Below are 16,136 nucleotides of genomic sequence, written 5' to 3' on the forward strand. Positions count from 1 at the left end.
CTTGAATAATCCGTTTTGGGGGAAATAACAAGGGGCAGACTCACATTAGGGGCAGGAACCATGCAAAGTTCCCACCCACAACAGATTTTTTACTGTTGTTATGCCAAGTTTATTGGCCCGTACAGAAAGGACCTTTGTTCTCCTCCTCTCCAAACAGTAGAACTCCATGTTGCTTAATAAAATTGATGGGCTGGAAGAAAGGAAATACTTCTTCACAAGGCACACAATATGCTTCTGGAACATGCTGCCACAAAAATTGGTAATAGCTGCATGGGGCTGAAGAGGGTCAGGAAAGAGAAGATTTATCAGTGGCTGTCAGGCATATAAGCTAAAGAGGTTCTCCAGGTTCAGGGGCAGTATACCTCTGAAGACAAGTTGTAAAAGTGGGGAATGTTGTGAGCTTCATGGAAGTGTGTGGTTGGATGCTGTTGGGAATGGGGTGGAACTTTGGTTTTATCCTATTCCTGTACACCTGAAAATGAGCCTGTGCACTACTGGCCAAACAAAGGATTCCTTTCCAGAATAAGGCTGAATTTTAACAGAAGCCAGCAAACTGTGTGGCATCTTCCACAGAGCATCAGTTGATCACATCCCCTTGGGCCTGCTTCTTGTTTCAGAAGGGGGACCGGATAGCTGTGGCTGTGAAGACCTGCAAGAAGGACTGCACTGCAGAGAAAATAAGGAGAAGTTCATGAGTGAAGCTGGTACGTGGGTTCTCTTTTGAAACCATGAAATAATAGCACCCTGTCCCTGGAACCTGTTGCCCAAATAAGATGCCCCAGTGAGATTCTATAGCAGTGGTGCCGAACCTTTTGCACTCCAGATGTTCATGGACTACAATTCCCATCAACCCCTGCCAGCATGGCCAATCTGGAGTGCAAAAGGTTCGCCACCACGGTTCTATAGAATGCCTTGGGAGTGGCTGAAGAAACCTATAGCTCAGAGGTGGGGAAGTTACAGGCCTCCAAAACTGCAGAGTTTTTCCTCCCAGCTGCTGTTTGATCTCTAATTCCAGCGCCTACCAAAACATGCATGCACATAAACCCTGTTAAGTCTGAAGCAGAGTTAACACCCTTGTAAGTCGGTTGAAGTCAACGTGACTCTGCTTAGGATGGCACTGTACAACACTGCACCTGGCTAGGCTGCAGGGAAGGGCGGGAGAGGAGAGAGGGATTTTCTTTTCTTTGTAAGGCAAAGGGCTGAACGGGCCTGAAAAATGCCCCCAAAATCAGCAGTTCCAAGATCTGACTTCTCAGCTCCTTTTTATTGCCACCTTTTTGGGGGATGAAAAACCCATGAAAAATGCCAACACGGTTTTTTGGGGGAGGAGGGGGCAGGGTCTTGTTCAGGTTACCAAACAGCCACTCCTGATCCAAGCCAAGCTCCTTTCTGAAAGATTATCTTTAGCCAAAAGAACAGAAGTGGAAGACTTCGTATTGTAAAGAAATGAATGCAGCATACAGAGTCTTTCTCAATGTATAATAATAAAGATAATTAATAATAATGTGTAATAATAAAAATAATTAATGAGGAACCTTTTCACAGTTACCCTTGGTTGTAGACTTCAGGTGTTATACAAACATACCCTTTGCTTGCTGCTGCAAAAACATGGAAGATATGAAGTATTAATTAGGAATGAGCAGTTTTTCCTGTTTTCATTCCCTTCCCCCTAGAAATTAGCTCCGTGCCACATTTCACTCCTCCCCTAATTCTGCTCTAGCTAGAAGAATTTCTAAAATTAACTCTCACATGCTGCCATGCTTTTCTGTACTTTCAGTTCATTTGCACGTTTTTCATTTGCAAGTTATAAGGATCTACTAATCAACCTGACTGGCCAAAAACCTGGCGGAACAGGTCCGTTTTACAGGCCCTGGGGAAACTTTGCAAGTCCTGCAGGACCCTGGTCTCTTTAGGGAGCCTGTTCCACCTCGTCAAGGCCAGCCAGATATCTTTCAGGGCAGGGACCTCCAGTAGGTTCTCCTCCGAGGAGGGAGGGATGCCCATAGGAATGGGGCACAGGGCACAAGAGACCTTATGAGCTAGGTTTGCTCTGGAAAGGATAACATTCTGATAATGTCTTTCCTCAGTGCTGATGAAGAAGATGGACCACCCCCACATCGTGAAGCTCATTGGAATCACAGAAGATGATCCAACATGGATTGTAATGGAGCTGTACCCTTATGGAGAGGTGAGGTACACAGCTTTCATCATGCATATTGGTGATGGAATTTACTAGAATGTAAATGGAAACCAAGTTGGATAATGCCTGGAGCAGCTGGATGAGAACACCTGATAGGAAAGAGGATGCCTGAGCAGAATTAGGTACCAGCTTTCTCCCTTTGCATAAAACCGTGGTGGTGAACCTTTGGCACTCCAGAAGTTATGGACTACAATTCCCATCAGCCCCTGCCAGCAATTGGCCAATTGGCCAATTGCTGGCAGGGCTGATGCTCAGTCCTGCAACTCTGGAATATAAGGATTAACCGCGACTGGAGACTGAGATATTAACCAGTGCTATTAAATCTGACAAGGCCGATAATCTGTTTGGCAGCATGCAGGGCAAGAGACTCACGTGCCTCCCCTCCCGATGCTGCCCTTTTCTACAAGAGCAGATTTCTGTACAGAAACTTTGAGTTATTTTCCAGCATGCGGATCTCTGTTACTGAGTCCTGTAAACTGGCTACTAAATCTAATCACAGAAAAACAGTTATAGTGCAAAAATCAAAAAAATCTTCACCCTTGCATGCATTTATTAAATTATAGATGTAGTATTTGTACTACTGGTTCTTAGGATTCATTACCTACTTACTTATTGTGTAGCCTGCTATAGTTCTTATTTTAGGTTTACTAAATCTAATCTACATTATTAACAGCGCAGTCCTGTGCCAAGCTACTGTGGTCTAATTGCACCACAGTCAATGGGTGAGGAGTGGGGTAATGATGTCGGTCTGCACAGCATCTTATATGGAGTTTCCTATCTGTTGAGCTGTCGTGGCTTCCTTCCAAGGAATCTTTAGAACTGCAGTTTAACAAGAATGCTGACAACCCTGTTACTAAACTGCCATTCCCATTGCTCCCCTAGACTAGAGAAAGCAAGTTGCTTCTTAAGTAATTGTTCTATTTTTTAAAAAAGAACTATCGTATTAAAGGGGTGGGGGAGATCTGTAAATTTGACATCACCTATCTTTGTCTTTTTCCAGCTGTCTTAATTTCATTACTTGGGTTTTGAAATAATAGACAATCTTTTTAGCATCTCAAAGGAGGGGAGGGAGCTTCTTTGGATGGAAGGAATAGAATTGGGAGTCCGAGCCATCCCTGACTTGAGTTTTCCTCTCCCCTCAATAGCTGGGACACTACCTCGAACAGAACAAGGCTTCCCTGAAAGTTCTCACCCTCATCCTGTACACCTTGCAGGTTGGCAAGGCCATGGCGTACCTGGAGGCCATCAACTGCGTGCATAGGTACAAGAATGACTCAGAAGTAGTGGGGCTCTGCAGGGTGGTACATGGAGGCATGTTTCCATTGTTACAAATAAACTTATAAAAGACCCTCCATAAGCACCTCTGCACCACCATGTTACCACCAGAGCTATACATCTGGATGTCTGCAACCAGAGCCAGGGTTTTTCCAGCATTCTAGCCCAGGCCTGGTGACACTCTCTGTCAAATGAGATCTGGACCCTGCAAGACTTGATGCAATTTTGCGGAGCCTGTAAGGCAGAGTTGTTCTGCCACGCCTGTGGTTGAGGACAGCAATGGTTCCCTCTAACTGGCCTCACTTTCCACTTTTCCTTTCCTTTTCCCCTTTTCTGTTGCCATTTTTTCTTTGGTTAATTAGTGTTCAGTTGTCCCTTTACTGGCCTCCCATTTTCGTTTGTGCTAGAGCTCCACGGAGTTTTATGCTAATGAGATTTTAATTGTTAAGTATGTGTTTTTAAATTGCTACGTCATGTTGTAAGCCACCCTGAACCTGACTTGTCAGACGAGGATGGGGTAGAAATTGAATGTCCTTGGTTGATGTGGGCCCCATACACCAAGCAAGGCACACACTGGAATTGATCTTTGGCTTTGGGATAAATGTGGACTTAATTTCCTCTGAGGAGGTGCCGTGGTCTGACCACTTTGTCCTGAAGACCTGGGGGGATATCACTACCCCGTACTACTTAGGCAAAGGGCTTGATTATGCCTGTCCTTGGAGACTTATGGATCCACTTGGCTTCTGGAATGTTCTTCAGGGCCCTAGTCTGACTGACAGTTCCCTTGATGAGCTGGTAGAGGACTGGAATGCCTGGCTCTCTAAAGCCATTGCTCCTCAACTTCTTCTCTGTTCCTGGGCCAACCCACCTCCCTGGTATACTGAGAAGCTACGAATAATGAAACAGGAACTGAGATGCCTAGACCAGGTTTGGCAGCGTGCTCATAATGAAGCCACAAGTACATCTTATGGGATGTTTATGAAATCCTATGAGATGGCAGTGAAGACCACAAAGAAACAATTCTATGTGGCCTCCATTGCACCCACAAGCTCTCACCTAACACAATTGTCTAATTCAGCCTTTAACAACCCTTCCTATGGGATCAAAACTTATTAGTGATTTGGCTATTAGCTGTGAGGCATTTGTGAGCTCTTTTGCAGATAAAGTCTTGATGCTTCACTGTGTCCTCCTGGCATCCTTGGATACAGTGAATGAACTGGAGGCCTCTTGGCTATCTTCAGGGTCACAACTGGACCATTTCAGCCTGCTCTCTGAGGCTGATGTTGACCAGATGCTAGTGGCTGTGAAGCCTGCCCCCTGCCTCCTTGATCCATGCCTGTCATGGCTGGTGATGAAATGTCAGCCCCCCTGCTAGAAATAATCATTATCTCTCTCTACAGCAAGGAGTTATCCCAAGGAGGCCAAAGGAGGCAAGATGGTTGCGTCAGAGCAGACTGAAACTAAATTCAATGGAGACAGAGGTCCTGTGGCTGAGCCAATGTGTGCCAGAGCATGGGTTCAAACTGCCAGTTTTGGACAGGGCGGCTTTGACACCTCCCTCTTCAGTGAAAAGCCTGGGTGTGATCTTAGGGTCCTCCTTATCTATGGAAGCCCATGTCACACATACAGCCAAATTGGCCTTTTCTCATCTCCTCCAGACTAAGCAGACTAAGTAGTTGGTCTCCTATCTGTCCTGCACTGTCCCGATCTGTTCTGCACTGACCTTGCCACAGTGAACTTCCAGGCTAGATTACTGTAACTCCCTCTGTGTTGGCCTGCCCTTGAGACTTCTCTGGAAACTGCAATTGGTCCAGAGTGCATCAGCAAGAGTACTCACTGAGACTCCATCTTACAGGCCCTGGTCTCATTTGACAGAGCGTTCCACCAGGCTGGGGCCAGAGCCAAGAAAGCTCTTTGGGGGCTGGAGACTACCAACAAGTTGTTATTTGCAGAACACAATGCTCTTTGGGGTGGGACAGTGTATATGGTGGTAGGTCCAGCATTACTGGAGCACAAATCTAGAACCTCAGCATGGATGGGTGGTGATGCAGGCTTTGGGTGATCATGTTCAGGTACCCTACGGCCCATGCATCCCCACTCACCTGTTCATATGTCTTGTCCCAGAACTAACCAACTTCCCCAAGGTGGAACGTGACCTTCTCAATTTGTTATCTGCAGGGACATTGCTGTCAGGAACATCCTGGTAGCTTCTCCCGAATGTGTCAAATTGGGAGATTTTGGGCTGTCTCGATACATTGAGGATGATGAGTATTACAAAGGTAAGTAAGAGTCCAGTGCGGTGGGGGACCGAACTACATTTGAACACACCATATGGGAAAAGTCCTTGGCTCGGTGTCTGAAATGTTCAATTGAGAAGATCCAAGGCAGGTAGTCTAGGAGCAACCACCTTCTGTGAGACTGGAGAACCACTGCCAGGCAGAGTATACTCTACTGAGCTAGATGGTGTAATTCAGTAGCATCACGTTTTTATATGTGTTAAACTCTTTTGTGCAGCTTAGGTATATTTTGCAGCCTCGTTTGGAAATGTAAAATTGTATCTATGTAATCATTTAGTAGATTTTTAACATCCCACTCTTCCCCCAAGAAGCTCAGGGTGGTGCGTATGGTTCTTCCACTCTCCATTTTTCCAGCAAAAAACCTTGGCAGGTGGATTAGGTTGGAATAAAGCAACTGGCCAAAGGTCACCAAGTGAGCTTCATGGTGAGCAGGAATTTGAATGGTTAAAATTATTCTGTCTTTTTAACCATTACATTATGCTGGCTCTCACTGGCATTTGCTGATTTGGGGATGGCCCAACATGTAAACAGCAGAAGAACAGTTTGGATTTATACCCCATTTTTCTCTTACAATTGCTTTCCCTTTCCTTCCCAACAACAGACACCTTGTGAGGTAGGTGGGGCTGAGAGAGTTCTTGAGAGAACTGTGACTCACCCAAAATCACCCAGAAGGCTTCATGTGTAGAAGTGGGGAAACAAATCCAGTTCACCAGTAAGAGTTTGCCATTCATGTGGAGGAGTGGGGAATCAAACCCCGTTCTCCAGATTAGAGCTGCCGGTCTTAACAACAACACCTTGTTCAGAGGAGTATTTAGGGTGGGGCAAGGGCATATTCACCAGCCCACACCATACAGCCTCTGGAAGCGACCTTGCCCCCCCCCCCAGATTCCACTGGAATTAGTGGGCCGGGGTACAGTTGAATGCTGAACTTGGTCAGCACTCAACTAGATTCCACTGCCTGTTTGACGCTGGGCTCCGCTTGTCTAGGTCTGCAGTTTAAAGCTCCACCCAGCCAGGCTGAGCCCAGCATCAAATTGAGCACTTGGTCTGACCGGACTCCAGTTTTATACTGCTGGCTCCACCCCCACCCCCCAAGCTCCACCTCCTGTCAGGTGGAGCTTGGGGGCGGGGTGAGCCATAGTGCTAGCCCTGGGTGCTGCTTTTGACAGATACGCCCCTGACCATGCTGGCTCTCTCAGGTTTGGGAGGACCCAGGTTTGATCTCTTTGCCACCTCCATATTAAAGGAAGTCACGAGACTGAGAAAAAAAACCTCTGTGGAAGTCCTTGAAATACTTCAGATGGCAATGGGTTAGCTGGGCCAATAGTCTGACTTGATATAAGGCTGGTTCATGGGTTTAGTCTGCATGATTCTGCGGAAAGATTTCTGGGACCTACAAGTCGAAGCAGGGCGGAGGGCTGCTGCAAAGTGATTTAATACATCCAGAAATGAAAAATTTAAAAAGTCTCACTGAGCTGGCATCCACCTGGCACAGACGACTCTTGGTTGACTCATTGTGATCTCGTCTCTTTGCAACCCAGCTTCGGTGACTCGCTTGCCCATCAAGTGGATGGCACCGGAGTCAATCAACTTTCGCCGTTTCACCTCTGCCAGTGATGTGTGGATGTTTGGTGAGTGGAAACTTTGGGGCTGGACCAGCCCTTTCTTAAGGCTTTTTAAACTACTCCTTCTTAAGACTTCATTCTTCTAATGACCTTCACACCCTCTTTTTCTGGCCCGGCTTGTGTACGCTTAAAGCTTCAGCAGGGTTTTTTTTCTGCCCAAAGATGTAATGACAGGGGAAGCTTCACCAGTTGAATTTCTGACTGTTACACAACCTTTAAAGACTCAAGATACCTGCCACAAATAACAATGAGAACTGTATGTGGTGTAAAGGAATGGCATCTGTGGGTGAGGAGCGCCGCGTGTTGTGCCTTCAGACATGACTGGGAATGGCTCCAGATACCACATTTTGCTCACTACCACTCTCTGTAGAAGTTGCAAAAGGAAAAGAAAATGTGCAAGTTGACTGCTTTGCCAGGATCTCAGGAGATAAATAAGCCCTGTGGATGTGGATCCCAGTCTTTAGGGAGGGGGCGCTGCTTGGTTATCATGAAGCAAACCAACGCCTGGGCCCCCAGTCTGATTAAGTCCCCCATCTGAAACTTTTGCATGCTCTGTTCTCTTCCTGACTTCTTCTACTGCAGCCGTTTGCATGTGGGAAATCCTCAGCTATGGCAAGCAGCCCTTCTTCTGGCTGGAGAATAAAGATGTGATTGGGGTGCTGGAGAAAGGGGACCGCCTGCCCAAGCCTGATGCCTGCCCACCGGTCCTCTACACCCTGATGACACGATGCTGGGATTATGACCCCAGTGACAGGCCCAAGTTCAAGGAGCTGGTCTGCAGCTTGAGGTAAGCACGAGGCTAATGCTGGCGACTGCCAGCTCTTGGTTTTACAGGCCAAAAGTTGCAGCCTCAGAACTCCGAATTCAATAGCTTGTACATAAAGTAGGCATGATTACATGATTTCCTCTTGTTCTGCATAACTTTACAGTGGCTTCCAATTTTGCTTCACTCAGGTTGTGGCTGTATTTTAAAAAACATCCGTTCCCCTCTTAGCCACAATGGGTGCATTCAGGGTATCTTCCATTATTTTTTTTTAAGCAGCAGGAATTAAAAGAGTCCCAAAGCAAACTGTAGTGGCAGGGAGATACCTAGAGGACTTAAATCCTCCTTTTAAATGGTATTCAGCCAGAATCCAGATGGATACTGCAACTTCATTAGGCATTTTTCCCACTAGAAACGTAAGGGTTTTTTCCCCAGATCAACTCTGAAATTCTCATGCAGCTAGGGATATAGCTTAATAAAATGGCACACTCCCCCCAGTGGCACACCAGCCCCACTCACCCCACCTGGGCTCAGTTGCATGCCAGTGAGAGGAGAGCCAGCTGGGCTTGGCCCATCCCCATCTCCATGTGGAGATCAGGAGTGGGGGCGAGCTGGCTTATCCCCACGTGGATTTGAGCCTGACTGTGGTCCTTGCTACTCCCAACCTCCATGTGGAGATGGGGGGCAGGGTGAGCCCTGCTGGCCCGCTCCCAAGCTCTATGTGGAGATTAGGGGGTGGGGCGAGCTGCACTTGCTGACATGCAACTGCACTCTGCCCTGAATTCCCCGGAATTTAGGATGATGCCCAGTTTTTTTTGGGGGGGGGGCCTGCCCAGCTGTGCACCCTGAGGAAGTGGTGCCTGGGGCTCCAGCTCTCCACATACCCCAGCTACACCACTGCATAGAGCTGTACTGTGCACCCAATGGTGCATTCCATGCTTGTTTCTCACAGCCATGGCCTCGTCCAGTTGTCCTGGTGCAGCTGGAGGCAACAAAATCCAGTTATAATGACTTGTTCAAAGCCAACCAGTGACATTAGATCAGGATTTGAATCTAGGCGTGCTTGAATGATCTGATTGCAACCTGGTGGCTTCTTTGAGCATATAGCAGCCTGGGTGGGGTGCCTTTGAGGGAGGGGTTGATGTTTCTGTGAAATCCAGCATTGGGGCAGGAGGCTTTGAGCCTGATGTCCATTCGGCTTTGTTCAGCAATAACCAAGCTTGTGACGTCCCCTTGGTGGTCTCTGGTTTGGATAAAAACTGACCAGAAGCCATGTTGAGAGCTCAAGGACAAAACATGAACATGGTGCTTCTGAATCACTCAGGCAACGGGGAGGGTAATCAGGTATAAGGCAGAGCTCCACCACCAACTACAGTGGATTGCCCTTTCTCACTCCTGCCTGAGGCTTGGGTATCCCCAACCGCTCTGCAGCTTGTCAATATCCTTTACATTATGCTGGAATCTCTTGAAGAACGGGAGATCAGACATGGTAGCTTGTAGACAGTGACTAGGGCAGCTGGCTACAAGCTGGTGGGGGCACTCGTGGGCACCCTAGTGCAGGACCCGGGGCAGCTGCCTCAGATACCCTGTGGCTCAGACAGCCCCCTTTGAGAGTTTTCAAGCAGCAGATGGTGCTGTTCTGTAAAGCTGAATTGGTCTATTCCGTTTTCTTCCCTGTTTGATAAAAGTGACATTTACCAGATGGAGAAGGAGATCACCCGGGAACAAGAGAGGAACAACCGCCACCGCCCCCCTAAAATCATGGAGCCTGCCTCTTTCCAGGAGCCCCCGCCAAAGGTAAGAGGAACACAGGCCTCTTGGAAGTGCAGGCCAAGATTTCACCTTTTGGTTTTCAAAGGTGAAAGTTCATACGAACGTGGCAGAGAGAGGGATGGTTCCTGAAAACCTCCTAGATCTAGTAATGTCGAAATCTCACAACAAAACTTGTGCTGTACCAAGAATAACACACCAGATCTTCCATTTTACCCAATTTCAATTATTCAAATTACATTAATCAGATCTTAAAATTATTCCCCAGGATTTAACACAAGTGTTGTCTTAAATTAGTGTTTTTGGAGCAAAAGCTATTATCAACACACATACACACACACACACACACACACACACACAGACACACACACACACACACACTGAGGTAATCTTAGTTCTTTTTCTCTGATCTAGAACAAGCAGCTGTCAATTTCTGTAATAATACTTCTTTCTCAGCCTTACCAACTTAACTGAGTGATACGTCTACCCATGTTCATAACCTATATTTAGCTTTTGATTTTTTTGAGCCATTGTCTTAGCAAGTCTTGGTTATGAACTCCGGCTCTCCACCCCATACCAATAAAATGTAAAATAATTAGATTGCATCCTGCAAAGTATGAATGCAATTGTCTGTGGATGTTCCCTTCTTCCTCTTTTCCCAGCAGCCCCTCTGGAAAACAGGCTATAGGGTCACGGCAGCACTGTGGACAAAACGCCATGGGGTTGCAATGAGGAGGGGGAATCAAGCAAAGCTGCCCCTCCTTGCTCTTCTGCCAGGCAGGTTCCCACTTGTGTAAGAGAGTCCATTGATGGAAGTGGCGGTGATTTTTTACACAGGTTCCTTCCTTCGCTGTGTTCCTTGTTGCATTTTGCTCATGCAGCATCAGCTTCTCGGAAGTCTTGGATACAGAACGGATCCATGTTTGGAGGCATCACTTGCTTTTCAATTTGTAGGATGCTATTCTCTTTTTAACAGAGGCGTAGCTCCAAGGGGGGGCGCGACGCACTGGATGCGCGCCCTTATGGGGGTGTGGCGAGGGCATTCTGGGGCGGGGGTGTTCCGGGGCGGAACGGGGACAGAGGACACACTGGTGCATCGGGCGCTTTTCCCCCTTGCTACGCCTCTGCCTGTTAACCTCTGCTGTTGCATTTTGAAAGTTGCAGGTAGTAGAACATTGCTAAGCATGGACTCGTTCATCTTGGATATAAAATAATTGTGACTGCATTATTCAGTCACGCCAAAGGACATTTTAACAGTAACCTGCTCTTTATACCCACATTAGTTTGTTTAGGATCTGGATATTTTAAGAACCTGCAAAAGATTCAGAACGATTCCCAAATGTTCCAATGTTGATTCCCTGCTTTGTTTCTCCAGCCCAGCAGACCGAAGTACAAGCCACCTCCTCAGACTAACCTGCTGGCTCCCAAGCTCCAGTTCCAGGTAAAGGCTTTAGATTTCCCTTAGCCAGGGCGGCTGAAGGATTTCCCTCCTTGATCTCCCCATGCAATTCTGATAGGAACTGGACCGTTCTTGTTACATCGCCAGCAGTACAGGCATTACTTCAGAGTGGTGGATCTTTTGTCACCTTGGTGTCATTTGCTGCGTTCATTGCCACTGCTTGCCACTTCTCACACTTCCTGCGACAGCCAAAGTAGTGTAGTGAGCCTGCCCCCTAGCGGTCCCAAATATCGCACTGGTTTTAGACTTTGTGCTTTTCATCATGATGCATTCAACAAGCAAAGGTTTTATGGCCAAATTTAAGCACAATGAAACAGTGCCCAACACGTTCATTCCCTCTTTGTCTGCAACTATTGTAAGATTGCTTTGTTTGCTTCTTGGAATTCCTGCACCTCTGCAGTGACGTCGCAGTACTAGGCATTGTGTGCAATGTTCAATTGTTAAAAATGTTTGGTTCTAAGAAATACATTCCCTCCATGTCGTAAAGCAGAACAGAACCTAGCTATGCTTTTCTGTCGGCAGCCAGCCCCTGACAACATGCTTCTGTAATGCTTCTGTGTACAGGCAATTCTTTCTTTCAGTAATAGATACCTTTGCCCTAGATCATCCATTTTTTCCCTCCCTTGAAGTGGGACTTGAAACCTCTGCTTAAATCTAGCCATCCCATCCCCCATCCCAGCCAATTTCTCTATTACTCATCAGAATGGTGAGTTTAGGAAGACCATTTAATAAACCATGTACATCTGTTGCCTATTTATTGGTCATGCCATGGTTATTGACAAAGGACATCTGTTTTCCCAGTAACCAGGCAATGCAGTCTTCTAAAATTTTGGCGTTTCTCATTTTTTAAAACTTTTTTGACTCATGTGCCTTTTTAGAGCAAGGAACCCAATTTGTACCATCTACGGCATGATGCCCCCTGTCCTGAGTGAAGCAGAAAGGCAAAACAAAAATTATGTCGAAGTCTGGAAGGTAGAGACCTGGTCACTGTCACTGGTGACTTTTAGATTTATTTGTGATGCCTAGCATGGTATAGAATGCAAGAAAGCAGGCTCCTGTTCACAAGTAAAAACTAATAAGGGACGAGAATGGGTTCCTTGCAAGTCTTACAATGGACGATTAAAACTTCTATGTTTTAATGGTGGCTTTCACCCCACGAGCTCTTTTTGCAATGAAATAAAAGCATAATGCTTCATGACTGCTGTTCTTATCCAGCTGTTTTCTGGTACTGAACAGGGCCCCTCTCAACGGGGTTTCTAAATGCTGATGTCTCTGGTGCAAATGCCCAGTGCATCTCATTAAAAGATAAAATCTAGCCTGAGTGCAAGCAGGCAAACTCTTTCCCCTTGTCCAGATGCTGTGTGAGTCTTCTTTCAAAGGATGCTCTCTCTGCTCCTCTTTGCGTGTCTACTGCCTACTTGTGTCCAGTTTTGTGTCCGTTGCCTTTTGCTTCCCCCTCCCTAGGTGCCCGAGGGTCTGTGTGCCAGCTCGCCAACTCTCACCAGCCCCATCGAGTACCCATCATCACCCGTCAACTCCCTGCACACCCCACCGCTCAACAGACACAACGTCTTCAAGCGCCACAGCATGAGGGTAAGAAGTGGCCGGCACATCGCCCTGGCGCACAATCCCAATGCTAAGAGGAAGACGGGGCTTTGGCGGCCAGTGAGATGCATATGTATGACTGTGTCGATTTTGGTATATTATTACCACTCACCAAAGGGGTTTTTGCTGCCCTTCCTGTAAACTGTTTCAGGTTTGTTTTCTCTGTAGACAGGTGGGGGGGAAATCTTGATCTTTTAACTTTCTGCATGATTGAATGCTTGGAAATGTTGAGCAAGAATTAACGTTTGTGAAAGGGAAAGCTGATTTGGAAGTGCTGAACCCAACCAGAGTTTAATGTTACCCTCACTGTATTTTCAAGTGTTTACGTGAGTGGCATGAATGCTGGTGTTGTTCAGCAATGTCAGGATGGCACTTCCTGATTTAAATGCCGCTTCTGTCATCAACTCAGCACGTACCCATTAGCAAGATAGTCTTTTCTCACAATCACTACTTTCCCCCATTGACCCATCAGCACAATAGGTTTAATATAACACAGTTCTGCTCTACTGAGTTGTTATGAAGCTTACTCAGAGATCATATGTGAAGCATTTGAACCCTGTAATGATGACTATATGGTTATATCCCATTTTTTAAAAAGGCACTGCAGTATAACGAGAGTTGTGATAGCAAAACCAAAGGGTTTCTTCAAACATTACAGTGTGGGATATCCACCCTGAGTCAGAAATAACACAATTACATGTGAGTTGGAGGTTCTCCTCAGTTTCTGTACATGCAGTGCCTAATTAGGATCAGGACCACACTACACATGGAGATGGGGCCTTTCCCTCTTCCCACACCATTTTCCCAGTCTGAAACAGGCCTGGCAGCACATTTTCAGGTCTGCTGAAGAAACCCACGTGTATCCCAGGAAATGTGTTTCCTTAAAGAGCCAACCTGTGTCTTCTGTGAAGAGACCTAGCCTTATGTTTGAACTTATACCCTGCCCTTTTCTCCTATAAGGAGACTCAAAGGAACTTACTCCAGCATCTATTTCTAAATGACCCCCTCCCCCCTCTAGCTGAAGTGCTTTGCCTCCACCAGCAGCAGTGTACCAGACTCTAACGGGCCTCTGCGATGCCTTCCCCTTCTGCTAAAGTAATGGTGGGTGATCAACTGTACAGGGGCTTCACTTGAAAGGTTTGGAGATAGGCTCTTGGTAGGTTTGGAGATAGGTTCCATAGCCAGCAGGCCCTTTCCATAGCAGGCTGCCATTCACCAGGTGGAACAGCAACATCTGAAGAAGAAACTAACGCTGCCTCGCTATGATGTACCTTTCTGTGCATCACTGTCTCTGTTGTGTATTCTAATTCTCTGCCTTAACATAGTCTCTGACTACTACTGACCCCACTGCGTTTCCACCTTATCTTGCTCTTCCTTCTCTTACAGTGTTATACATTTGAAGTTCCAGAAGGAGCTATGTGACTCCATTTGTCAGGGCCATCATCTTTTTAAGAGGGTGGGGAACAGTAGAAAGGTCTATCATACATGGGAGTAGCCCAAGAAGTAAACATATGATAGCAGGTAAAATGGACCTACTAGGTTCCCAGTTTTACTTGTTAGATTTATAATGCAAATCCCAGCCACAGACCTTACAGAGGCAGAGGAGATTCTTGTGGAGAAGTGAGATCCTGCAGTCCAATTTTGTTTGACTACCAAGATAAAGGGAATAATATTGGGGAAAATACCAAAAAGAAAAAAAAAGTAAGTCAATCAGGAGCAATAATAATATTTGATAATCTCATTGTGTTTCAAATGTTTTAATCATAGGAAAATTATTTTTGCAGTTAAATAGCTGCCAGAGTTTCATGCTTGGAGACAGAAAGGGGATACAACGTTGATGCCACTTTAAACACTGGACGATTTCTATTGGGAAAACACCAATAATAAACAATTTCTTGTATCTTCATCATGTTGTTGTTATTTTCCATGGTCGATTCAGCTTCAAATAAGAAATAAGGGTTCTCATTAACTCTACCACACTGGATCTCAAAATTATAAAACAGAAATAATTATAGAGGACGTTACACAGTTCTAAAAATTCACGACCTTCTATCCATTACCTAGACCCCCTGGTCTTCTTGACATGAATTGTCTCACTGGATTAGGCGGGAGGTCCATCTAGTCCAGCAGTGGTTTCCAGTAAAAAACAGCTATCTTGTTGATTGTCCCTAGGATCTTTTAATTACAGGTATACTGCCTCTGAACTTGGAAGTTTGGCTTCCTCGTCTTATTTCCAACACTTTTCAAGAAATCAAACTTGTGAACAGAGCAGTCTCAGAAACAGGTTGAAGTGAAATAGGTTATCCCTGGTTAATTGATAATGTGAACAGAGTTAACATGGGTGTTGTTTCATTTCCACAAGGAGGAGGACTTCCTCAGGCCCAGCAGCCGGGAAGAGGCCCAGAAACTTTGGGAGATGGAGCGGGCCAAGATGAGTCAGCTTCTCCACAAGCAGCAGAAGCAGATGGCAGAGGATTATCAGTGGCTGAGGCAGGAGGAGAAAGCTCTGGTGAGTTAGTGGAAGAGGTGGGCGGGCAATCACCAGGTTGCTGACCAGTGTTTTTCCTAGAGTTTCTTCAACATGGTCATAGGGACATTGCCGAAGACCTTGTGGTGCAAGTGGAGGAGAGCCAGGGAACAGCGCAAAGTCAACAGCAGGGTAAAGCTCGTCGCGGCAGCTGCACTCCCGGATATAGCACGGGGTGTTTTTGCTGTGTGAAATCAGCCCCAGAGAGGATTGGGGCTTTGAGAGGCTTTAAAAACTTTACTGTAGTTGGTTTATCTCAAGTTCACATTTTTATGGATGCTTGCATTTTGCTTTGAGATCCCTAGGTTTTACATTGGTTGGGCTTCCTTGGTTGGCAGTTCTTCCTCCGGTTAGAGATAACAAATAAGACCTCAAGTTGTGTTATATATAGCAATATAAATTTAGACATTTGAACTTTGACAGTGTGAGAATTTGAACTTTAATTTTGTAAATGCATTTCCACCGTAGATTATAGCTTGTAGGTAACTGCAGTGTGCCCTTCTTCTCCACCACAGGACCCAATAGCCTCTGTGAACAGCGACTCTTCCCCCCCTGTAAGTCTCTATAAAGGGCACTATCTCTAGCCTTGCCACCCCTAAAAATGTATTCTGCTGC

The 16,136-nt window shown here is 46.1% G+C and overlaps 1 protein-coding gene across 1 annotated transcript in view; it reads left to right on the forward strand.

Moving 5' to 3' along the window:
* PTK2B (protein tyrosine kinase 2 beta) overlaps positions 1-16,136 on the forward strand; it is a 103,781-nt gene that overhangs the window by 79,767 nt on the left and 7,878 nt on the right. The window contains 12 exon segments of the mRNA XM_048516704.1: positions 618-671; positions 674-704; positions 2,088-2,188; positions 3,346-3,461; positions 5,654-5,754; positions 7,314-7,403; positions 7,980-8,184; positions 9,849-9,957; positions 11,306-11,371; positions 12,854-12,982; positions 15,357-15,503; positions 16,037-16,075. Coding sequence (XP_048372661.1) covers positions 618-671; positions 674-704; positions 2,088-2,188; positions 3,346-3,461; positions 5,654-5,754; positions 7,314-7,403; positions 7,980-8,184; positions 9,849-9,957; positions 11,306-11,371; positions 12,854-12,982; positions 15,357-15,503; positions 16,037-16,075 — 1,188 coding nt within the window.

The sequence above is a fragment of the Sphaerodactylus townsendi genome, linkage group LG01 (assembly GCF_021028975.2).
Source record: "Sphaerodactylus townsendi isolate TG3544 linkage group LG01, MPM_Stown_v2.3, whole genome shotgun sequence".
Taxonomy (NCBI): domain Eukaryota; kingdom Metazoa; phylum Chordata; class Lepidosauria; order Squamata; family Sphaerodactylidae; genus Sphaerodactylus; species Sphaerodactylus townsendi.